This window comes from Salvelinus namaycush, chromosome 30, assembly GCF_016432855.1.
Source record: "Salvelinus namaycush isolate Seneca chromosome 30, SaNama_1.0, whole genome shotgun sequence".
In the NCBI taxonomy this organism is placed as follows: Eukaryota; Metazoa; Chordata; class Actinopteri; order Salmoniformes; family Salmonidae; genus Salvelinus; species Salvelinus namaycush.
Window position 1 is genome coordinate 32508437 of NC_052336.1, and position 25875 is coordinate 32534311.

The window sequence follows — 25875 nt, forward strand, 5'->3', positions numbered from 1 at the left end:
CCACAACAACCCTCCTCCTCCTCCCTGCTCTCCCCCTTGTATGACCTTGTTCCCCTCCCTGCTTAAACCCCATGTGACCTCTGAACTCTGACCTGCTCCAGGTAGTGCAGTGACAGGTTGATGTACTTGGCCTCTGTGAGCAGCTGCCCACACACGCCTGTCTTGCCCACGCGCTCCGAGCCCGCCAGGTCCACCAGATGTAGCTTGGAACGCCGCACGGTGACCGAGCCGGGCTCACGGCCACACACGTGCATGGTGAAAATGCAGTGAGAACGTGTGGATGCCTGGTTCATAGGGGTCTGGGGAGGGAAGAAGTAGAGGGGGAGGTGGAGAGGTTGTATACCCAAATGTAAGTATTTACTCCTCTTCAAAATAAAAGGTATGCAAACTGACACGGAGAAAGAAGAGGCGAGAGAGAGGAGATAGAGGGAAGGGAGAAAGAGAAAGAGGCCGGCATAGTGACGGTACCCACACTTTGCATCTAGGCCTAATCACCAATCATTTCTGCAATGCGCTCTCCAGTAGGTACTGTCGAAAAACACCCCCACAACATTAAAATGCCTGAAATGACACTAGCTAGCTCTTTCTAAATTCATCTTTCCTCGATTCTTCGCATCCTCTCTCCTAACCCCTCCTTTACAAAAAGGCATTTGATGAGAAGTTCTGCGTAGAGGGACATTGGACCTTCTCCAATACGGTTAAACAGGAGGCGAGGAGATAGGAGCGAGGAAACGCAGAAAGACGAATTGAGAAAGAGGCATCTTACCATCTTACTACAGTCATTCCATGTCATTTCAGCAAGCCACGACACCCACCATATCAGATTGCTATGAAATTGGTAAGATTAGCATTCCTGAAACATTCTTTTGTTGAAATGTAATTTTATCTTGGAGAAATTAAGATAATTGATTGCACCCAAATTGGCAATTTAAATTTAAAGAATTCATGTAATATTCAATAAATACGGTAAAGTACCAACATCCAATTTGGATCAAACTTCTTCCACCGGAGTAAGACATGAGGAATATTTTTATTTGTTTGTCGAAAGCCACCCATGGTCATCCTCACAGAAAGCAAATCAGTTTGACATTAGAAAGACGACTTCCGCTTATACCAGACCAAAAGACAGGGGACGGTGTATTTCCCCATCTATATCAAGGGACCAGGGTTCTGGTCTAGAAGCATGGTTTCGTCTGCTCCTACAGTTTTGCTTCGGTACTGCAGTTCAACTGACGCTCAGCCCAGAAAGACCATTTCCATTCACAGCCACATAGAGAAGTCAGACTAGAAAATTCCTAATAAGACACTTTATTCATCATCTTTGTGAACAAAACATCCATTGAATTATAACTGTTGCGGAGGCCGATTTTTTTTTCTTCTTCGTCATTCATCATCATCATCATTAAGATATCAACCTTAAAAATTAATCTAATGTCTGCCTTGTTTTTGGATGATGTGATGATGTTGTTGCAGCTCCCAAGTGCTAATGCGCATGTGATGTTGGTCAGAATAAACCGGATGCAACCCGTATATAGACGGTCCATGAATCGGCATATGCGAACGTGAGTAGATTACCTTGAAAACGACGGGCGGATATCTTGAATGCAGGCTCCAGTTCTTATTATACCTCCGTGATCTACACTATATACAAAAAATTAAGGACACCTGCTCTTTCCATGACATCCCTTATTAATTTCACATGTTACATCCATTTCAATCGGTGTAGATGAAGGTGAGGAGACAGCTTAAAGAAGGATTTTTAGGCCTTGAGACAATTGGAGACATGGATTGTGTATGTGTGCCATTCAGAGGTTGGGCAAGACAAAACATGGAGGTGCCTTTGAACGGGGTATGGCAGTAGGTGCCAGGCGCACAGGTTTACGTCAAGAACTGCAACGCTGCTGGGTTTTTCACACTCAACAGTTTACCGTGTGTATCAAGAATAGTCAACCACCCAAAGGACATCCAGCCAACTTGACACAATTGCGGGAAGCAGTTGACCTGTGGGGTCGAAGGAATTGTTGACCTGTGGAACGCTTTCAACACCTTCTAGAGTCCATGTCCCGACAAATTGAGGCTGTTCTGAGGGCAAAAGGGCCTGCAACTCAATATTAGGAAGGTGTTCCTAATGTTTTGCATACTCAGTGTATACACCAGCTAGTACATCATCACCACAAGGGCATGCTCTCTCTCTCCCTATCCCTCCCTTCCTCTCAGTGGGAAGGACAACATCAAAGCCCTGACATGTGTGACTGACGAGCAATAAACATCTGGTTGGGGGATGTACAGAAATGCTGAGGGTGATTTTCTGAGGGTTAGAAATAGCAGTGGGCCCAGAGAGAGTCAGGGAACAGGACAAGACAGACAGACACAGTTTGGCCTAGTGCAAGTGGTGGAACCATCCTCTTTGGAGTCCACACCCACTCCTCTGATATCATCTCAGCCAAGTCTATGGGCCGAATGAAGCCCTCCCCTTTCTGAAAGTCAAAAGGTGTACATGTAGGTACACCACCACAAAATAGTGATTAGTCCAAATAATCAGTGATGCAAAAACCAGCACACCGGTTAAAATATTCCTCATGTCACCAGGGGTGTTCCAGCAGTCTGCTTCTGGCCAATTTCAAGAATTCATAACAATCGGTAATCAGCATTTATGGACGCCGATTATGGCCGATTACATTGCATTACACGAGGAAACTGCGTGGCAGGCTGACCACCTGTTACGTGAGTGCAGCAAGGAGCAGGTAACAGGTAACGAGTTCAAACAGGTGCAGTTAATACAGGTAATGAGTGGAGAACAGGAGGGCTTCTTAAAGAAAAACTAACAGGTCTGTGAGAGCCGGAACTCTTACTGGTTGGTAGGTGATCAAATACTTATGTCATGCAATAAAATGCAAATTAATTACTTAAAAATTTAAGTTAAATTAAAGATTTTTGTTTTAGATTCCATCTCTCACAGTTGAATTGTACCTATGATAAAAAATTACAGACCTCTACATGCTTTGTAAGTAGGAAAACCTGCAAAATCGGCAGTGTATCAAATACTTGTTCTCCCCACTGTATATATATATATAAAATCGTCCGACTAATTGGTATTGGCTTTTTTTGGTCCTCCAGTAATCGGTATCGGTGTTGAAAAATCATAAATCGGTCGACCTCTAGATTATACCACTGCAAACATTGGTTTGACTCCGACTGACTGCATTATCACACTCTCTCTCTACTATAGAAAATAGGAAAGGATAGGGACTGCCTCTCTGTCTCTTTGCCCAATCCATTGCCATATCCTTTAGCTGGAAGGTCATTTTCGCTCTCATCATCTTCAGTCTCTCTTCCACTCCCTCATTCCCTCTCTTCCTTCTCTCTGTCTCACCAGTCTCCCTCTTCCAATGTCACATTACTAACTCATCACTCCCTCCCTCTTCCACTCTCTCTCCCCTATTGCCCCCTCTCTGTACCGACCTATTTTACCCAAATATATCTCGTCACGTGGAAAACAGCAACACGAAGGGATGACTCAAACCCACCAGACCAATGTCTGTTTATCCACTAGCGAGCTGACCCTGCACCCCCTCTGTGTGCCTCTGACCACACGTCGACCACACATGGAGCGCATGGGTCGATGAGTCGGCAAGCTGTAAATGAGGGGCTTTGGGCTTGGGTAAAAAAAATATATTAAAAAAACAAGAGCAGGACCCCCTGACAGCATGCAGCGTGAGGACCACCAGGAGAAGAGTACTGAACAGTAAATCCCACTAGCAGTGAGGGGGAGTGATTATGCCGTTAAAGAGGCGAGGCCCGCATGTGGGCTGACCAGAGGTGAGGGACGAAGGGATAGAGGGAGGGACAAAGACCAGATGAAAGGAAAGACTTCTTGGTGGGGTGGAGGTTGGTTAAGAGGTGTATTTCCTATCCGATGTAAAAAAAAAACTGACCTACCAAATCTCAGAGCCAATGAGATCATGGTCTTCTGAGTGTTGGCGTGAATACTCAAGAGTGAGAGAACAAGGGAACGAAAATAAAGAATGAAAGAATTTGAGGAACTGGAATACAGTATCCATCTGATGTGGATAAAATGATGTCAGCAATTATTTGGGTTCCTTGAAGCACGAGGGGCTTCTAATGAAGGATCAAGCCCCAAAGAGGAACCTTTAACAAAAGGTTATTTGTGTGGGTGGACTGTTATGAATGGACACATGGGTTATACACAGAGTGTTCCCCAGCTGTGCTTGATTGCCAGAGGACTAAAACAAGATGCAGTGAATTTTTTCAATTTAAGACAGTGACTCTAGGTTGTCGAGCTCGGAACATTGCAAGAGTATCCTTGTGCCCAATAGGAGTTCCCCAATACAGTACTCCCCCATAGCCAGTTTGTTGAGGTTAGAGAAGCAGACCAGTAACCAGAAGGTTTCCGGTTCGAAACCCAGCTCCAACAGGTTGTGAACATAAGGACAGTGGGACCTCAGGGCATTTACTAAGGAAAAAGTGTTTCCAGAGACTACAGAGCATCTAAATTAGACTATACGACACTGTCATAAGGTATACATAGTGCATTTGTCAATAACACAGAAGATTCCTAATGATTGTCAGAGATTGTGTCCCAAATGGCACCCATATTCCCTATGTGATCATTTAAAAAAAACATTAAAAAATATGTTTTTATTCCTCTAATTGTTATACTACTTAACTCTGCATAATTGGGAAAGGGAAGTAAGCATTTCACTGTAGAGCCTACACCTGTTGTATTTGGCGCATGTGATGAATTAAATGTTATTTCATTTTGATTTGGGATACAGAAGAGGCTTGCTCGGAGGTTTTGAGTTACACCGCGTTCAGACATTTTTATCGGAAATGTCATGAAGGAGACATATCATTCACTAGCGAAATTGAAATTGTGGGGTAGGTTGTGTAGACAGCGGGCGAAAATAATGCAATTTAATTTCATGCAGCACCAAGCAAACAGTGGACGTCCGATATGGAATTACTTTTGTCCCTTTAATACCAAGCAAACCTTTTGAATTTGAGAAAATTCTTAGTACTCCAAACAAAAATATTGATAGACAGAAAGACATTAACCCAAAAGTTTTGAGAGCTAAATAATATTGCAAATAAATAATTTTGAAAGACAAAAACAAATTAATTGCAAATGAATGCAACAACAAAAAAATTATGTGAAACCATTGCAATGATTGCACGATTGCGATGAAACGCTTCCCTCTTTGCCTATAATTTTTTATTTGGTTACACTACCGGTCAAAAATGTATAACACCTACTCATTCAAAGGTTTTTCTTTAGTTTTACTATTTTCCACATTGTAGAATAATAGTGGAGACATCAAAACTATGAAATAACACATATGGAATCATGTAGTAACCAAAAAAGTGTTAAACAAATCAAAATATATTATATATTTGAGATTCTTCAAATAGCCACCCTTTGCCTTGATGACAGCTTTGCACACTCTCGGCATTCTCAACCAGCTTCATGAGGTAGTCACCTGGAATGCATTTCAATTAACAGGTGTGCCTTGTTAAAAGTTAATTTGTGGAATTTCTTTCCTTCTTAATGTGTTTGAGCTAATCAGTTGTGTTGTGACAAGTTAGGAGGGGTATACAGAAGATAGCCCTATTTGGTAAAAGACCAAGTCCATATTATGGCAAGAACAGCTCAAATAAGCAAAGAAAAACTACCATCATTACTTTAAGACATGAAGGTCAGTCAATACGGAAATTTTCAAGAACTTTGAAAGTATCTTCAAGTGCAGTTGCAAAAACCATCAACCGTGAAACTGGCTCTCACGAGGACCGCCACAGGAATGGAAGACCCAGAGTGGGCCGGATAACTTGCTAGCAACTTGTTTGTTACTGTATAAACTAGCTTGATTGCTAATTCCAGAAGTTAAATGTGTCAATTGTATCCCCTGAACTATTATCTTCAGCACCTAACTATGTTAGCTAGCAATCAGGCTAAGAAGCTAGGTAGCAAATTGAGTCACACAAATTACTGTGGTCATTTCTAGATGATAGAACTACAGTGCAACATAACCAAAGCAAAAAATAAACTTTTTCTAAACACATCAATTTGAAGAGACAAAGTAGATGGACATGACATTTCCTTAACATTCTTTGCGTTAACCCTTGGTGAGAGTTAACAAAGCTGTTGCTTGACTCAATACTGTTAAAGCGGCTCTGGCCTCGCAATCTGCTTTGAGACACGGCAGAGGCCGGATTATTCCGGCGATTGTGATAGGGAGTTCTATGGGAATTAATGCATATAGCTTTTCCTTGCTAATGTCAACTGGAAAATTACAAGCATAAAGAAGATGTGTTTAATTAGTTAATTGATTAGTCATGTCCATGGCAATCAGTCTGCACAATAAACAACCACAAATTATTTTATTAAGGATATACCCTTACTGTACACTTGGAGAACTGTGATAGAGACAGTGTCCAACAGTTAACCGTTATTATTGTCCATTGAAGAATCACGGGTGTTCAAGAAACAGGTTACAATTTCCACAAAGTATTCAACTCATTTTCCTTGATAATGCTTTCAAACATAAGATTGGCAGAACTTCACTAAAGTGCAAGAACATGTCTGTATTTTAATTCTATTTGCAGAATACCATGAACATGTGACTAGTGTCTGGTAACAAATTTGCACTATAAACTTGGCCCGCCACAGGAGTCGCTAGAGCGCGATGGGACAAGGATATCCCTGCTGGCCAAACCCTCCCCTAACCCGGACGACGCTGAGTTAATTGTGCGGCGCCCCATGGCGGCGCTCCTGGTCGCGGCCGGCTGCGACAGAGCCTGAACTCGAACCATGATCTCTAGAGCCACAGCTAGTACTGCAATGGAGTGCCTTAGACCACTGCACCACTCGGGAGGCCCAAATTTGCACTATAAACTTGACTGAACACAGTTCAGCGACAATGGATGAGTCTGCTCTCCATCTTATCGGTACAGTTATAAATATTAGTAGTATTTTTGGGGACAAAGTGATATTCTTCCTCGGCTTCTCTCAGCTATGTAGACAGGTCATCAGCCAGAATCGCCTGTGAAAAAAAAGTGTATAAATTATCCAAAGAGGTTAACATGGGTGGAAACCACCCGAGCCTTTGTTGTGGCCTGCACACAGCCGGCGTCTAAGCAGCCCTCTTTTCAGGTGAGTTCTGCGGCTCTGGCCTCGCAATCTGCTTTGAGACACGGCAGAGGCCGGATCATTCCCGGCGATTGTGATAGGGAGTTCGATGAGAAGACATATATCTGTACTTGGGGCTGTGCGTCAGTCACTGGGGGCTGAGACTGTTATGGTTCATGTGGGGTCGAATGACATTATGAAGGACAGCTCAGAACAACTGAAGATGGATTTTAAAGAACTGACTGGGTCACTACTCGACACCAACAAATGCCCCATAATATCTGGACCTCCGCCCACACTAAATCGTGGCATTGAACGGTTCAGCAGACTTTTAGCCCTCCATAACTGGCTAAGAGACAATTGCAGCTCCGTGGGTGTAACATTTATTTACAATTTTGATACCTTCTGGAAACAAAGCTCGCATCACAAGGGGGTTGGGATCAACCCAAATAATTTGGGTTCCTGAATCCTTTCACAGCATTTTAAGGATGCGTTGAGACAATGACTTATCAGTGAGCCAAGTACAGATCATTTAATCCCTACCATTGTGTCGCTGAGTTGTCATAATGTTTCAGCAAATGTACATTATCCCAGGGACATTGGAAGACACAATGTAAGTCACCTAATTTATGTCCCTCTTACTGCCCTGAATGCCTACAGCTATTGTCTGCAGAAATCATATAACTATGAACCACAGTAATACTGTTAGTACTGATGTGGTGTGCACTAACAGGAAGTCCTGTTAGTGCACACCCAGAAAAGTGTTAAAAATAGCCCATGTTAAGATATGTAGCTTAAGAAACAAGGTTGATGAAATCAATAACTTGCTAGTAACAGATGACCTTCATATTCCTTCTAGGCAGAATTCCTCTGTCCAGTGTCTGTGTTCCTTTGCCCATCTTAATCTTTTCTTATTATTGGCCAGTCTGAGATATGGCTTTTTCTTTGCAACTCTGCCTAGAAGGCCAGAATCCCGGAGTCGCCTCTTCACTGTTGACTGGTGTTTTTCGGGTACTATTTAATGAAGCTGCCAGTTGAGGACTTGTGAGGTGTTTCTCAAACTAGACACTCTAATCTCCTTGTCCTCTTGCTCAGTTGTGCACCAGGAACTCCCACTCCTTTTTCTATTCTGGTTAGGACCAGTTTGTGCTGTTCTGTGAAGGGAGACGTACACAGCGTTGTACGAGATCTTTAGTTTCTTAGCAATTTTTCCTGTGTTGTCACTCCTATTTGCCATATCTTCAATTTAAGCCTTTCAAACAAAATCGAGGTAGAATCAGGAATTCCCCAGGGCAGCTGTCTAGGCCCCTTACTTTTTTCAAACTTTACTAATGACATGCCACTGGCTTTGAGTAAAAAAGTGTGTCTATGTATGCGGATGACTCAATACTATACACGTCAGCTACTACAGCGACTGAAATGACTGCAACACTTATCAAAGAGCTGCAGTTCGTTTCAGAATGGGTTGCAAGTAATAAGTTAGTCCTAAATGTTTCAAAAACAAAAAGCATTGTATTTGGGACAAATCATTCACTAAACCCTAAACCTCAACTAAATCTTGTAATGAATGTGGAAATTGAGAAAGTTGAGGTGACTAAACTGCTTGGAGTAACCATGGATTGTAAACTGTCATGGTCAAAACATATTGATACAACAGTAGCTAGGACGGGGAGAAGTCTGACCATAATAAAGTGCTGCTCTGCATTCTTAACAACACTTTCAACAAGGCAGGTACTACAAGCTCTAGTTTCATTGCTCCTGGAGTACTGTTCAGTCGTGTGGTCAGGTGCCACAAAGAGGTACTTAGGGAAATTGCAATTGGCTCAGAACAGGGCAGCACGGCTGGCCCTTGGATGTACACAGAGCACTAACATTAATATGCATATCAATCTCTCCTGGCTCAAAGTAGAGGAGAGACTGACTTCATCACTACTTGTATTTGTGAGAGGTATTAACCTGTTGAATGCACTGTTTGTTTGAACTACTGGCACCCATGCATACCCCACAAGACATGCCACAAGAGGTCCCTTCACAGTACCCAAGTCCAGAACAGACTATGGGAGGCGCACAGTACTACATAGAGCCATGACTACATGGAATGTGGTCTCTATTCCACATCAAGTAACTCATGCAAACCTTCAAATTAGATTGAAAAAAAACTCAGATAAAAATACACCTCAAGGAACAGCGGGGACTGTGAAGCAACACAAACATAGGCACAGACACATGCATACAAACACACAATAACATACACACTATACACACACGCACACAAAGACCAGGGATGTTTTCCAATGCCTCGCAAAGAGGGGCACCTATTGGTAGATGGGTAAAACTTTCAAAAGCAGACGTTGAATATCTCTTTGAGCATGGTGAAGTCATTAATTACAATTTGGATGGTGTATCAATACACCCAGTCACTACAAAGATACAGGCGTCCTTCCTAACTCAGTTGCCAGGAGAGGATGGAAACCAATCAGGGATTGTACCATGAGGCCAATGGTGACTTTAAAACAGTTACAGAGTTTAATGCCTGTGATGGGAGAAAACTGAGGATGGATCAACAACATTGTAGTAACTCTACAATACTAATCTAATTGAGTGAAAAGAAGGAATCCTGCACAGAATAAAAATATAACCAAAACATGCAACCTGTATGCAACAACACACTAAAGTAATACTTCAAAAAATATGGCAAAGCAATTAACCTTTTGTCCTGAATACAAAGTGTTTTGTTTGGGGCAAATCCAATACAAAACATTACTGAGTACAACTCTCCATATTTTCAAGCATAGTGGTGGCTGCATTATGTTATGGGTACGGTTCTGGTCGTCAAGTACTGGGGAGATTTTCAGAATAAAAAATAAACAGAATGGAGATAAGCACAGGCAAAATCCTAGAGGAAAACCTGGTTCATTAATTTGGAGATTAATTCACCTTTCAGCAGGACAATAGCCTAAAACACAAGGCCAAATCTACTAAGGAGTTGCTTACCAAGAAGACAGTGAATGTTCGCGAGTGGCAGAGTTATTACAGTTTTGACTTAAACCTGATTGAAAATCGATGGCAAGACCTGAAAACGGTTGTCTAGCAATGATTAACAACCATTTTGACAGAACTGGTGTGCAAAATAGTGGGCAAATGTTGCACAATCCAGGGCCAGAATCCACAAAGCGTCTCAGAGTAGAAAATTGGTCGTAAATACTGAGAATAGAGACATTTTACTCCTACTCCTATGGGTAAAAATAAAAACTATGCATGAAGCCTCTTTAGTCGTGAGTCCCACCTAGTCGACAGATATTATTGACACCTCATGAGCTTTACTAACCAGTTAAGAGTTACCAGCAGGTGTCGTGATAATAGAAAAATCTCAGTGGAGTCAGTGGTTCCTACGCCACTTGCGATTGCTTTGGAGTTGATCAATAAATAATCTAGACCTACATGCAACAGTAACTCTTGTGCATTTGACAATGATTTCACATGATGCTTATTTCACATGAATTGCATAAATACTTATAACCACTACGCTAATAAATAAACATGTTTTTCTTTCGATTATTTAATGACCTACATTATATTTCAAGTTCTCGCTTTGGAGTGCAATATCACGTTGTCCAAAAATATGCCTAAATTGGGCATGCCTATAAATTCGGCAATTGAAGGCATCTAGGGCTTATGTTAACTTTGATTGTGTTCAATTCAAACGTTGCATCTGGAGTATTTCTCCTGTCTTTCTCCTGTCCGGTGTCCTGTGTGAATTTAAGTATGCTCTCTCTAATTCTCTCTCTCTTTTTCTCTCTTTCTTTCTCTCATTCTCTCTTTCTTTCTCTCATTCTCTCTTTCTTTCTCTCTCTCGGAGGAACTGAGTCCTAGGACCATGCCTCAGGACTACCTGGCCTGATGACTCCTTGCTTTCCCCAGTCCACCTGGTCGTGCTGCTGCTCCAGTTTCAATTGTTCTGCCTGCGGCTATGGAACCCTGACCTGTTCACCGGACGTGCTACCTGTTCCAGACCTGCTGTTTTCAACTCTCTAGAGAGAGCAGGAGCGATAGAGATACTCTGAATGATTGCCTATGAAAAGCCAACTGACATTTACTCCTGAGGTGCTGACTTGCTGCACCCTCGACAACCACTGTGATTATTATTATTTGACCCTGCTGGTCATCTATGAACATTTGAACATCTTGGCCATGTTCTGTTATAACCTCCACCTGGCACAGCCAGAAGAGGACTGGCCACCCCTCATAGCCTGGATTCTCTCTAGGTTTCTTCCTAGGTTCTGGGCTTTCTAGGGAGTTTTTCCTAGCCACCGTGATTCTACACCTGCATTGCTTGCTGTTTGGGGTTTTAGGCTGGCTTTCTGTACAGCACTTTGTGACACCAGCTTTATAAAGGGCTTTATACATACATCCTAATGACTTATTTTTGTTTGCAGCGAAGAAGTAGTATGACCAATAGTATGACAAGCTCCATCAAAGTTTAAATGTTAGTGGATATATATACTTGTAAAGCTGCAGTCCTCCAAGCCCTTGCTTCCATCTCCTTACCTCTGCAATCATGCGATTGGTGTCTCCCAGGAAGAGCAAGTTGAGAGCCTCCTCCTCGTTGGCTGATTGATGGAGTGACAGGTTTCTCAGGTGTATGTTCTGGTCCGGGTCTTCCATGATGGTAACTTTCCTATAGAGGCAAGACGGCAAGCACACACACATATTTCACCAGCCCGAGATAATGTTTATATGAAAAAAGTGCCTCCAATCAACAAAAAGAGGGCTTGCAATAGGCTGTTCATAATATCTGTTCAAAACTCAAACTCCAAAAAGGATCCATAGTGAGTAATGCGAGTATATAACGTATTCCTTTTCGCTTACTGTAATTTTAGCTTTATGTGAATTTGTGATATCTTAAATATCTGTGATTTATACATCATAAAAAATTGGCCTAATGACACTAACTCCACATTGAGGTTATTTAATAAGGTTACATCACCCCCCCCCCCCCCCCCCAGTGGCCAGCCTTCAATCCAAACAAACTGCATCTGCCCCAAATGGCACCCTACTCCCTAGTACACTACTTTTCCCTATATAGTGCACTATTGGTTCAAAAGTAATGTGCTACATATGGAACAGGGTGCCATTTGGAACGCAGCCCAAGTCACTGGGCTACAGCTACCCTAGCTTGCTGTACACATGCTGTGTCTACCCCATTCCCAGATTATAATGTGATAGACAGACACAATCTGTATGCGTTCCAAATGGTACCATATTCCCTTTACTGTATAGTGCACTACTTTTGACCAGAGCCCTATGGGTGCACTATGTAGGGAATAGGGTGCCATTTAGGACGCATACTCTGAAAAACAAACAGTGGATGAGTTATTGCCCACATCAAGTGACATCAAATAGAGATGGCTTGTACAGATGCTGGGTGTCACTTCCTAGGCCACCACCGGCAAAAACATCCCACAGGATTGATTGACTGACAGGGTCGAAGAGGATGAGAGGGCTGAGTGAAAGTTTGAAATCATGCAAATGGGTGATTGACATGTTGTTGGTACAACGTCACACAATGTAGGATAGTTCTTGACCTTCCCTGCTAATGTTCGGTCATCAACGGTCATGATGACTTTACTGGGGTGCTATCCTTCTTAGCTCCCACTGGATATTACTGTGTCCCGATTCACTTGTATTAAAAAATAAAATATGTATTAAACAATGGTGGATAGTACCTCCAACCAATGCTTGCTGACACCAATCCATGATCGTACCTTGGAAATTGTTGGAAATGGGTTATCATTGTGGGATCTTGTTTCACTTGTGAAATGCATTTTGATTCTTCATTACAACATTCACAAATGTGAAAATGGACATGACTACTGAGTCAGAATGCAATGACAAGGAACACTGTAGGACAGGGATTCCCAAACCTTTTTGGCCCACGACCCCATTTTGATAGAGTATCTGAAAATTATCGCAACCCCAACCATGTGAGGGAAAAAAAAAGAAATTAAAAGCCAATGTTAACTATTTTATTTGGGGCTATGGTAGTCAATTGGAATCTAACAGTATTACTGATTGTCTTCTCAACTCACCATCACATATTTCTAATGTGGGGCTATGACAGTCAATTGCAAATTAGTCTAACATAATGTATCTTCTCACCACCACTAATGAGATGGGTGTGCTTGATGCACGTCTCGTAGGAGCTTCTCAAAGTCAGGGGGTGTGGTCGACAGTGCGCACCTCATCTCTGCTGTCACATCCAACCTACATAGATATTTGATTTTAATGCAGACGAGAGCATTGAATCCAGCTTCATGCAGATATGAGCTGACAATATAATGCTGTTCATGTTAGAAACATGCACAGCTTTTGAAAGACTCTCCAACAATACTTTTTTCCTCTCTGAATCGGTCACTCATCTGTAGAATATTTCAGTATTTCCCCTGCATGCTTGCATTCCGTTTTCCAAATATGTCTGTTATATCGTAGGCAAGGAGACACATATTATTTTTATTTCACAGAAAGTCAACCAAGTCTGTCTTTTTACATACATTGTGAATGACAACGTTTCCTCTCTCAATGCGAAACATCTTTCCAACACTCCCCCTTGATAACCACCAAGCCTCGGTGTGAAATAGAACGTTGTCATGCTCTGATCCCATAATTCCACATAGTTTTGCAAACAGGCGTGCGCGCAGTGGATGTGGTTTGATGTAGTTTGTAATCGAAGTTACCTGCTGCAGTATATCTCAGAGTTCTGTGCTCAGCTCTTTTGCCGCCAGTTTCTTTCGGTGTGTCATGCAACGCATTCATATGGCAGAGGGAGACGCACTAGAGCGCAGAGAGGCGTGCCAGCAGTCCCACCATAGATGGAGCCCCATCTGTGCAAAAGCCCACCATTCGATCCCATGCGATGTGTTTTTTGTCAATATAGTCACGTAGCACACTGAACATCCCAAGCGCCATTTCATGCTCATGAATCATGAGACATAACAATATGTCTCGTGAATAGCATCCGCCGACATGTATAGTGAGCAATAGACAATGCATGGGGATCTCGGCTCTCAAAGCTAACATCCATTTGGAGAGCATTAGCTGGGGAGTTTCTTGTTCAGTCAGTTTCCTTCTTGATTGATCGCAATAGCATCAATTCTTATAGTGTGCAAAGCTGTCAACAAGGCAAAGGGTGGCAACTTTGATGAATCTCAAATATAAAATATATTTTGATTTGTTTAACACTTTTTTGGTTACTACATTATTCCATATGTGCTATTTCATAGTTCTGATGTTTTCACTATTCTTATACAATGTAGAAAATAGTCAAACTAAAGAAAAACCCTGGAATGAGTAGGTGTGTCCAAACTTTTGGATTTTAGAAATTCTCCTGCAACTCATTTACATATCAGGCAACCCCACATTGGGTCGCGACCCCTTGTTTGATAACCGCTGCTGTAGGAGAAGCTGAACCATGGTGAAGTAAATTGATTGCAACCATTGACAGATTAGACATTGTTTGGCATTTCCTTGACGTGAGGCTACTTAGTGCCCGACCTCTCTGCCTCCCGTCAGTGTAAATAAACAAGCCAACTCACTGAATGGAGGGCCCGACTGAAAGAAACATTTTCAAAACCTCCACATGACTCAAATGGACTGGGAAATCTCTCTACTCGGGATGGGGGGGTTTGCACACGTCTGTTGGCTCGTGTGCTACAGTACAACCTAGAGACATTGCTATGAAGGCGGGATGAGGGAAGTTGCTAAAACCCATGATCTCAACATCCCTCAGGAGATGGACAGAATAAAAACCAGGCAGAGAGAGAAAAGAGAAAGAGAGAGAGAGCGAAAGGGAGTGAGGGAGAAGCCGAAAGAGACACCAGGAGGTTCTTCAAGCCACAGACCCATGATGTCAACATCGCTCAGGAGATGGAGAGAATACAAATCAGGCAGAGAGAAAAGAGAAAGAAGAGAAATGAAGAAGAGAGAGATAAGGACAAAGAAAGAGAGAAACAGAAACCAAAGGGTGTTAAGTACCGCACGCACAAACGCCACTCCAAAAGTTGGAGAAGAGAAATCAAGAAAAAAAGAGAAAGAAACAGACGAAAAAAGAGAAAGACAGAAAAACAAAGATCAAAAGGCAGAGAAACAGAGAGAGCGGGAGAGAAAAAGAGAGAGAGAGCACAGACAGCTTCTCCTTGAAACAGGAGTGTGGCCAGCGAGGTCAACAGTGGGCACAGTCTATTTAACAACGGCTGTCATCTGTGGGTCCTCAAACCGAGAGCCGAATCTCCCACGAATGGAAAGAGAGGAGGCAAGAGAAGTTAAAAAAGAAAAACATGGACAGTGACTAAATGCACAAACCCTGTTCGGCCTTTTTACAGTGAGTGTAGCACAATATTCCCAGGGTGGCACAAAGCCACACAATGCATGCAATGCAAAAAAAAATCATAAAACTGAGAAAGAGAGAGAAAGAAAGAAATAAAGGAGCGAGAGGTAGACAGATAAAGAAAGAGGGAGACACCACAAAAGGAAGCAGCTGGCGAACGAAGCTCTGCATAAATGCCCGCCCACATGCAGCGTTGAGAAGATGAAAAGGGACATCCATTTCCGTCACACATTGCCATTTATCAGTTAACAATTGGTGGCGGGATATTTAATACTGGAGTCCCATAGGGCTCTGGTCAAAAGGAGTGCACTATATAGGGAATAGAGTGCCAGTTGGAACACTACCGGAGGCTTCACAGAGCCAGCCTGACAGACGAGAACCTGTCATAAGTTCTAAGACAAGGATTTTAAGGCTCAATGTATAAATCTAGGTATAAAACATAATCAAACTCAAATGGGGGTATTGCCTCTGAAATGAAACTTGATTAAGACAAAGCGAGTAGTATGGTTAGGTGAAAGTGTTTTATATTGTTTGGTAATAGGACTTTTGAGTATGACACTGTATTTCCATTATATATGACACTGTATTTCCATGATATATATATAAAGGGTTTAAACACTTTTTCCCATGCTTGTTCAATGAACAATAAACAAATAATGAACATCTGTGGAACGGTCGTTAAGAAACTAACAGCTTACAGACGGGAGGCAATTAAGGTCACAGTTATGAAAACTTAGGACACTAAAGAGGCGTTTCTACTGACTCTGAAAAACACAGAAAGAAAGATGACAAGGGTCCCTGCTCATCTGCGTGAACGTGCCGTAGGCATGCTGCAAGGAGGCATGAGGACTGCAGATGTGGCCAGGGCAATAAATTGCAATGTCTGTACTGTGAGAACCCTAAGACAGCGCTACAGGGAGACAGGACGGACAGCTGATCGTCCTCGCAGTGGCAGACCACATGTAACAACACCTGCACAGGATCGGTACATCCGAACATCACACTGAAAGGTAAAGGACGGTAACAACAACTGCCCGAGTTACACCAGGAACGCACAATCCCTCCATCAGTGCTCAGACTGTCCGCAATAGGCTGAGAGAGGCTGGACTGAGGGCTTGTAGGCCTGTTGTAAGGCAGGTTCTCACCAGACATCACCGGCAACAAAGTCGCCTATGGGCACAAACCCACCGTCGCTAGACCAGACAGAACTGGCAAAAAGTGCTCTTCACTGACGAGTCGCGGTTTTGTCTCACCAGGGGTGATGGTAGGATTCGCTTTTATCGTCGAAGCATTACACCGAGGCCTGTACTCTGGAGCGGGATCGATTTGGAGGTGGAGGGTCCGTCATGGTCTGGGGCGGTGTGTCACAGCACCATCGGACTGAGCTTGTTGTCATTGCAAGCAATCTCAACGCTGTGCATTACACAGGAGACATCCTCCTCCATCATGTGGTACCCTTCCTGCAGGCTCATCCTGACACGACCCTCCAGCATGACAATGCCACAAGCCATACTGCTCGTTCAGTGTGTGATTTCCTGCAAGACAGGAATGTCAGTGTTCTGCCATGGCCAGTGAAGAGCCCGGATCTCAATCCCATTGAGCACATCTGGGACCTGTTGGATCGGAGGGTGAGGGTGAGGGCCATTCCCCCCAGAAATGTCTGGGAACTTGCAGGTGCCTTGGTGGAAGAGTGGGGTAACATCTCACAGCAAGAACTGGCACATCTGGTGCAGTCCATGGGAGGTGATGCACTGCAGTACTTAATGCAGCTGGTGGCCACACCAGATACTGCCTATTACTTTTTATTATGACCCCCTCCTTGATCAGGGACACATTATTCCATTTCTGTTAGTCACATGACTTTGGAACTTGTTCAGGTTATGTCTCAGTTGTTGAATCTTGTTATGTTCATAAAAATATTTACAAATGTTAAGTTTGCTGAAAATAAACACAGTTGACAGTGAGAGGACTTTTTTTTTTTTTGCTGAGTTTACCCATGTATATATATATATATATATATATACACTGCTCAAAAAAATAAAGGGAACACTTAAACAACACAATGTAACTCCAAGTCAATCACACTTCTGTGAAATCAAACTGTCCACTTAGGAAGCAACACTGATTGACAATAAATTTCACATGCTGTTGTGCAAATGGAATAGACAACAGGTGGAAATTATAGGCAATTAGCAAGACACCCCCAATAAAGGAGTGGTTCTGCAGGTGGTGACCACAGACCACTTCTCAGTTCCTATGCTTCCTGGCTGATGTTTTGGTCACTTTTGAATGCTGGCGGTGCTTTCACTCTAGTGGTAGCATGAGACGGAGTCTACAACACACACAAGTGGCTCAGGTAGTGCAGCTCATCCAGGATGGCACATCAATGCGAGCTGTGGCAAGAAGGTTTGCTGTGTCTGTCAGCGTAGTGTCCAGAGCATGGAGGCGCTACCAGGAGACAGGCCAGTACATCAGGAGACGTGGAGGAGGCTGTAGGAGGGCAACAACCCAGCAGCAGGACCGCTACCTCCGCCTTTGTGCAAGGTGGAGCAGGTGGAGCACTGCCAGAGCCCTGCAAAATGACCTCCAGCAGGCCACAAATGTGCATGTGTCTGCTCAAACGGTCAGAAACAGACTCCATGAGGGTGGTATGAGGGCCCGACGTCCACAGGTGGGGGTTGTGCTTACAGCCCAACACCGTGCAGGACGTTTGGCATTTGCCAGAGAACACCAAGATTGGCAAATTCGCCACTGGCGCCCTGTGCTCTTCACAGATGAAAGCAGGTTCATCTGGGGTGAGATCTTGCGTGGAGCCCCAGATCGAGGGAGATTATCAGTGGTCTTGTATGTCTTCCATTTCCTAATAATTGCTCCCACAGTCGATTTCTTCAAACCAAGCTGCTTACCTACTGCAGATTCAGTCTTCCCAGCCTGGTGCAGGTCTACAATTTTGTTTCTGGTGTCCTTTGACAGCTCTTTGGTCTTGGCCATAGTGGAGTTTGGAGTGTGACTGTTTGAGGTTGTGGACAGGTGTCTTTTATACTGATAACAAGTTCAAACAGGTGCCATTAATACAGGTAACGAGTGGAGGACAGAGGAGCCTCTTAAAGAAGAAGTTACACGTCTGTGAGAGCCAGAAATCTTGCTTGTTTGTAGGTGACCAAAAACTGTTTTGTTAAACAGATGAGCAATAGGGCTGGAGAAATGTAACCATTCAAATTCAGAGACAGAGCTATGGATGCAAGGGCTGACCGTCCATGAGATCAAAAGTATTGTTTAAGCCTACAGTGTTTGTTTACAATTGCATTGTTTACAAACAATGTACTAAAACAGGTCTACATTTTGGGATCTGATGGGATACGACAGTTGAACAAAGCGCATGAGGCATTTATAAATTCTTCAAGACTCAATGGCTAAATATAAAAGTCATGGATGTACCAAGCCTGTATTGAGTGGCACTCCAGTCTCTTTTCACCTAATTTAACACCTGATTTACTTAACAAAGGGGACATCTCAATAGGTGGTCTCGGTAAATCATGACATAACACAAGTGGGGGGGTTGGGCCTTCCCTCTTTTGTTCTTCATTGCTCTTCTATTGTTCGTTAAGCAAGTGGGGAGGTCGATGACATCACGTCTTCCCATCAGCCCAACTCCTTGAATGCCCTACTCCATGAAGTTTGCAGTTGTGTCTTAAAAACACTATTTTGCTCAAAAAAATGCTTTTACCCCTTCGTGTGTGTACTTTACTGCATTTATACTTTTCAACGGGAAAAGTTTAAAAAAATCACTGGAGGACTTCTTTAAGTGTACAGGCCTAATTAGAGTAGAGTAAAGGAAAGAAGGAGGTACTGACGGTAGGTCCTCCAGGCGAGAGGCCTCGTGCCGGGGGTCCAGCAGGTCATAGCCCACCTCGTTGTAGATCTCCAGGTAAGAGATGTGGGTGGTGTACACCATACTGCTGTCCTGCAGATGTCCATTATAGCAAAACAAGACAATGACCCATTTAGGTAGTTATGGTAACACATTAGAAGGTATCTTCATAAGGACTTAACACATTCATAAGCCATACATAACATAGGTATGTAAACGATTTTAAAAAATGTATTATCCACTGCTAATAAAATAGTTGTAGTGTATGGGATATCCGAACTCATTTAGTTGCAAATATAAGTTAGTAATGACTGTTAGATTTTTATCTCTCTTATCAAGCTACAGAGGCGATATATCAAAAGCCAATTAACACGTTCATTCTTGGCTTCTTCTGGGTATGATTAAATTGGATATCATGCCATTTTCTGCATTTACGTCACTCACATCCTCTGGCTAAAGCTGGCCTACACACTAGTGGATGTGTGCAACAGCCTAAACTTGACTGAAAATGGGTGTATTTTATTTACAGGCACCCAAAGCAGTTATATGATAAAAGCAGTCTCAACTGGAGTGACCTGGAAAAACTTGTGAGTGAGATGGAGGAAATTTGTTAACAGCCTAGATGCTTCCTGAGGTTTAATTTTCACTTAGTCGTGCATTTATGTCGATGGGAGACTGAAGGCAGCGGTGGAAAAAGTATGCAATTGTCATACTTGAGTTAAAGTAAAGATATTAGAACATTACTCAAGTAAAAATGAAACCCAGTAAAATACTACTTGACTAAAAGTCTAAAAGTATTTGGTTTAAAAATATACTTAAGTATCAAAAGTAAATGTAATAACTAAAATATACTTAAGTATCAAAAGTAAATGTAGAAATTATTTCAAATTCTTAATATTAAGCAAATCATTTTCTAGTTTTTTTTATTTACAGATAGCCAGGGGCACACTCAAAAACTCAGACATCATTTACAAACGAAGCATTTGTGTATAGTGAGTCCACCATATCAGAGGCCGTAGAGATGACCAGGAATGTTCTCTTGATAAGTGTGATGAATTGGACCCTTTTCCTGTCCTTCTGGGTGTCAGGGTATGCAGTATGCAGTAAAAAGTACATAATTTTTTTAGGAATGTAGTGAAGTAAAAGTAGTCAAAAATATAAATAATAAAGTAAAGTAATGATACCCCAAAAAACTACTTTAGTAATTAAAAGTATTTTACACCACTGACTGAAGTTGATATTGTCCTCCTACAAAGACACTGCGCTGTGAGCGAACGCACAGCAAGTGAAATTATAATCTGCAGAGTGACTTATGTTGTAACTTTTATTTAACAATTTCCGTGAGGTGAAACTTTAGCTTAAAAGAAGATTTAATTACAGAGTGATTAATATTGGCAACCCACAACTAAAATCTTGCATAATTACATCAGAAGCTCAATTTATGTTCTGGGGGAGACGTGATACTAGAACGAGGAGCAGATGTAGGGAGGTAGCTCCACCCCCTCTCTCTGCAAGTTTTGGGCAAGTCTATGGGTCACATGTCCCCTCTCCTTGCAAAATGTGAAAGATGCAAGCACTGGCGAAATCGTGATTTGTCCAAATGATCAGTGTCAAAAAAAAAATCACTACGCCTGAATAAAAGTTCCACATTAGATATCATTTATGTTACCTACCTCTGTCCACAAGAGATGACAGCGTGACAGATGCACCACACACAATGTGAATCGCGAGGTACAGTATCGAAACTCCCGCTATTTAGAATTTTCCAGTGTGTTAGCTCACAGCACAGCTGTTTTTTGTGTGGGGAAAATGTTGTCCAAAGTGAAAATTCTCCCCTAAAGGAGTAAATCGGCATAATCCAAAATTACACGGCGTTAGGCCCATCACACGACTGACCTGGCTGAAGTGCTGGTAGAGGTAAGAGAGTGTGCGAGGGATGATGCCCCGGTCACTGTAGCGCTCAGCGCCTCCTGTGATGGTGAAGGTCTTCCCGCTACCAGTCTGGCCATAGGCAAAGACGGTACCATTGTATCCCGACAACACACTGTCCAGAAAGATCAAGAACACAGTACAAACACACTTCACAGTAACTACACAGGTAATCGTACACAAAACACTATTCTGCTGACTTTAAATCATAAGAGTGGAAAGAGCAGGTGTTGTTGTACCACATTGCTCATCTCCTATATATATACTATATTCTATACCATCTGCTGCATCTTGCCTATGCCGCACTGTCATCGCTCATTGATAGATTTTTATGTACATATTCTTATTCATCCCTACGTTTGTGTGTACAAGGTAGTCGTTGTGATTTTGTTTGATTACTTGTTAGATATTGCTGCATTGTCGGTACTAGAAGCACAAGCATTTCGCTACACTCGCATTAACATCTGCTAACCATGTGTATGTGACCAATACAATTTGATTTGATTTGATACTGTTGCATCCAGCCCAAATACTGCCCAGACAAACAAAAAACAACATCAAGCTCAATTTGGCTTCTGGAGGGAGAACTTAAAAGGGACATTTCACAAAAAAATTTAAGTTTGTATTCAGATGTATTCAGACCTCAAAAGTAGACTAATGTCAAGCTGAAACCACATCTAATGATATCGATTGTGTAGATCTAGCTGTATGCCTCACTTAACCACTAAATGGAAAATATGAGTACTGTCTAATTTCCTAGTTTAATGTGGTCCATATTTTTTCCATTCGGGATTGAAACATATAGGCTAGATGGATCTACACAACCAATGTGATGGGACATGGTTTCAACGTGACATCCGTCAACTTTGGAAATCTGAAAACATCTCACAAACTTCGGATCGAAAGTGTAATGTTCTTTTAACTAGCAGGTAAGACAGAACCCAAATAAACATTTGCCCACCATTATGAGATGCAAATACAATGGTGTAACTATTCTATAAAGTACAGAGAAAGAGACGCCTCACAAGTCCTCAACTGGCAGCTTCATTAAATAGTACCCACAAAACACCAGTCTCAACGTCAACAGTGAAGGGCGACTCCGGGATGCTGGCCTTCTAGGCAGAGTTGCAAAGATAAAGCCATATCTCAGACTGGCCAATAAAAAGAAAAGATTAAGATGGGCAAAAGAACACAGACACTGGACAGAGGAACTCTGCCTAGAAGGCCAGCATCCCGGAGTCGCCTCTTCACTGTTGACGTTGAGACTGGTGTTTTGCGGGTACTATTTAATGAAGCTGCCAGTTGAGGACTTGTGAGGCGTCTGTTTCTCAAACTAGACACTCATTGTGCACCGGGGCCTCCCACTCCTCTTTCTATTCTGGTTAGAGCCAGTTTGCGCTTTTTGTGAAGGGAGTAATACACAGCGTTGTACGAGATCTTCAGTTTCTTGGCAATTTCTCGCATGGAATAGCCTTAATTTCTCAGAACAAGAATAGACTGACGAGTTTCAGAAGACAGTTCTTTGTTTCTGACCATTTTGAGCCTGTAATCGAACCCCAAATGCTGATACTCCAGATACTAGTCCAAATACTGACTAGTCTAAAGAAGGACAGTTTTATTGCTTCTTTAATCAGAACAACAGTTTTCAGCTGTGCTACTATAATTGCAAAAGGCTTTTCTAATGATCAATTAGCCTTTTAAAATGATAAACTTGGATTAGCTAACACAACGTGCCATTGGAACACAGGAGTGACGGTTGCTGATAATGGCCTCTGTACGCCTATGTAGATATTCCATTAAAAATCAGCCGTTTCCAGCTACAATAGTCATTTACAGCATTAACAATGTCTACACTGTATTTCTGATCAATTTGATGTTATTTTAATGGACAAAAAATTTGCTTTTCTTTCAAAAACAAGGACATTTCTAAGTGACGCCAAACTTTTGAACGGTAGTGTAAAACTTGTAGTATATTTGAGGTTTAAAAAGGCTTCTGAAGTTTGTAATTTCCGCTTGGATGTGTCAACCCCTACAGCAATGTCCATTAATTATAATCCACATAATAATTCACTGTTGCTGCAGGATTATTTTCCTACTGTAGCAAATTGGCTCCAATTAAGAGCGTAAATCTGTATGTGCTGCAGGCGGTGGCGTTACCCGCTAGACCAGCCTCAGGCACTCAAGACACGTTGGTTTACGTGGCGGATAGGGAGGGACCACCCCTGTCAAGCCAACGTTATCCCACCGTTAAGAGGAAACCAACCTAAAACTCCCCGACACTTGATTGAATTGAAGCTGACACTATAAATCTACAGGAAAAGATTGTAGCGAAAGACACACAGCGATGGCCACAGACAGACTGATCTGCCGGTGAGCAGGAATGTCTTGGTTGAGTGATGGAGGGCCCAAACCCAGTCAGCAGGGTTTTGTGTCTGGTTGGTGTCTTAGTGAGACTATATTTTGGTTTGGCATTCAACAAGACACCACACGTACAGAAGAGCGACATGGAATGGAAACCATTTTGAAGGGACCTGAACCTGTAATTGAATGAAATGTACATCCAAATGGATTGCTAACGAAGGTCCGTGGGAAGGAAAGAAAGGTCTGGGGTAGGTTGGCAGAAAACCGGGCTCTTCATTGCGAAATTACAAATGACTGCACAGGCATACATTCTGTCCTCTCCATGATGTCAAATTTAAGGAACAAGATATCAGTTAATACACTTTATAGGCCTATAGCAACAGTATTACACTGTGAATCATTGAATTGAAATCTTTCCAAAGATTTCAGCCTCAAGCTAGTTTTGTTTGGGACATTCAAACCCTTATTTTAGAGCGGTGAGCATTAGCTGTTCCACTCCTGTACGCCTTCTACGAAAACCTGCTGTACCATCTACAAAAAAGGAAAAAATGGTCTCATTCATCAGTCTATCCAAAAACTACATCCATTCATTAGAAGGGTGGGTTGCTCTGGCTGGGATGAACGTTGTTGGGCAGACACTATGGTCTGCGTTGCAAGTGTCCCCCTATTCCCTATAAAGTGCACTACATTTGAAGAGAACCCTATGGGCCCTGGTCAAAAGTAGTGCACTAAATAGGAAATAGAGGCCCTTTTGGAAACAGCTTATCCCTAACAAGAGTGGCTCATGCCTGCAATGGGGAAAAGAGGAAAGACGGACAATGGTTCTGTGTCATAACGACAGGCATAATAATGCGGCCTGGGCTCAACCACTTAAGCCTGGGTGTTTCCAAACACTTCTTCCTGTTTACACGCCAGTCTTCCTGGAGACGGACAAAGCCCTTCTAAGGGCACTTCACCATCCCTTAGACCTGCTCCTCTCTACTCTCTCAATTTTCCTCCACACCTCTTTATTTATACTGTATTTTAACTCCTTCTCACTTCATACTGTCCTACCGAACTATGAACAATGTTACTTGTAGCCCATGGGGAGATAGTAAATTGGATTTGTGTTAAGACAATAATAAAAAGGGGAATATAAGTTACTGAAGCCCCCAGTGAGGACATCGGACCACTATGCAATTCAATTACTGCCAACATTCAAAGGAAGTGAAACTTGAAAAGATTAAGGAAAGGGCAGTCAAGATATGGTAAGAGAAAGCTATAGAAAGCCTGCAAAGCTGTTTGTCCTGTACAAACTGGGACAGTTTTATAATGGATTATACCCTTGAGTCCGTATGAGTAGTGACTGTCTATATCCATTTCTCTGAGGGCATGTTAGCCCCTACAAAGATGGTGAAATGCTATCCAAATAACAAGACATTTCTGCAGATCTTAAACACACATCTTTTTCTGCTGGCAACAAACAGGATGTGAAAACCTTGTAGAGGACAGTAAAACAACAAATAGCCCAGGCTAAGGGCAACTACAAAAAGAAAGTGGAAAACATGTTCCACACGGGGAATCTCAGGCAGGCCTAGCAAAGTCTGGCAACCCTCACCGAGCAAGCCAAAAAGAAAACCAAAAGGAAAAACATGAAGGAAGAGGAACAGTTTGTCAATGAACTCATTACTTTTAACTGTTTTGATAATCACGACTTCTCCACTGTAACAGAAAGCCTGACAGGAAAAACTGGCGCTCCAGTCCCTGGATGGAGTGGAGGTGCCAACCATTGAGAAGGAGGAGGTGAGACAGGTCTTCAAGAGAATCAAATCCAACAAAGTCTACTGAAGGAATGCTCAGATGTACTGGCAGACATCTTTTGTACTCTCTTAAATAACTCCCTATCAGAACATATGGTTCCCTCACTCTTGAAGACAACTGAGATCCGACCAGTTCTAAAAAAGAACAATCCAGCGGAGCTGAATGACTAGTCGTTGTGAAATGCCTTGTGGAGTGACGAAATACCCGTGCGGTCTCTGACTATGTCCACTGGGATTCTCTGCCTCTGACCCCATTACGGTGGCTGACTCACTGGCTTGCTCTTCGCGCTTCCATCCTCCCTGTCCTCGGGCTCGTGCCGCGGGGAGATCTTCGTGGGCTATACTCGGCCTTGTCTCAGGGTAGTAAGTTAGTGGCCTGTTGATATCT

At 42.6% G+C, this 25875-nt stretch overlaps 1 protein-coding gene across 1 annotated transcript in view; it reads right to left on the minus strand.

The window, feature by feature from the left end:
• Nucleotides 1-25875, minus strand: part of kif6 (kinesin family member 6) — a 79159-nt gene that overhangs the window by 39135 nt on the left and 14149 nt on the right. The window contains exons 4-7 of the mRNA XM_038969533.1: nt 21295-21442; nt 19382-19491; nt 11693-11822; nt 93-299 (exon numbers count right to left, since the gene is read on the minus strand). Coding sequence (XP_038825461.1) covers nt 93-299; nt 11693-11822; nt 19382-19491; nt 21295-21442 — 595 coding nt within the window. The remainder of the gene's footprint in view (nt 1-92; nt 300-11692; nt 11823-19381; nt 19492-21294; nt 21443-25875) is intronic.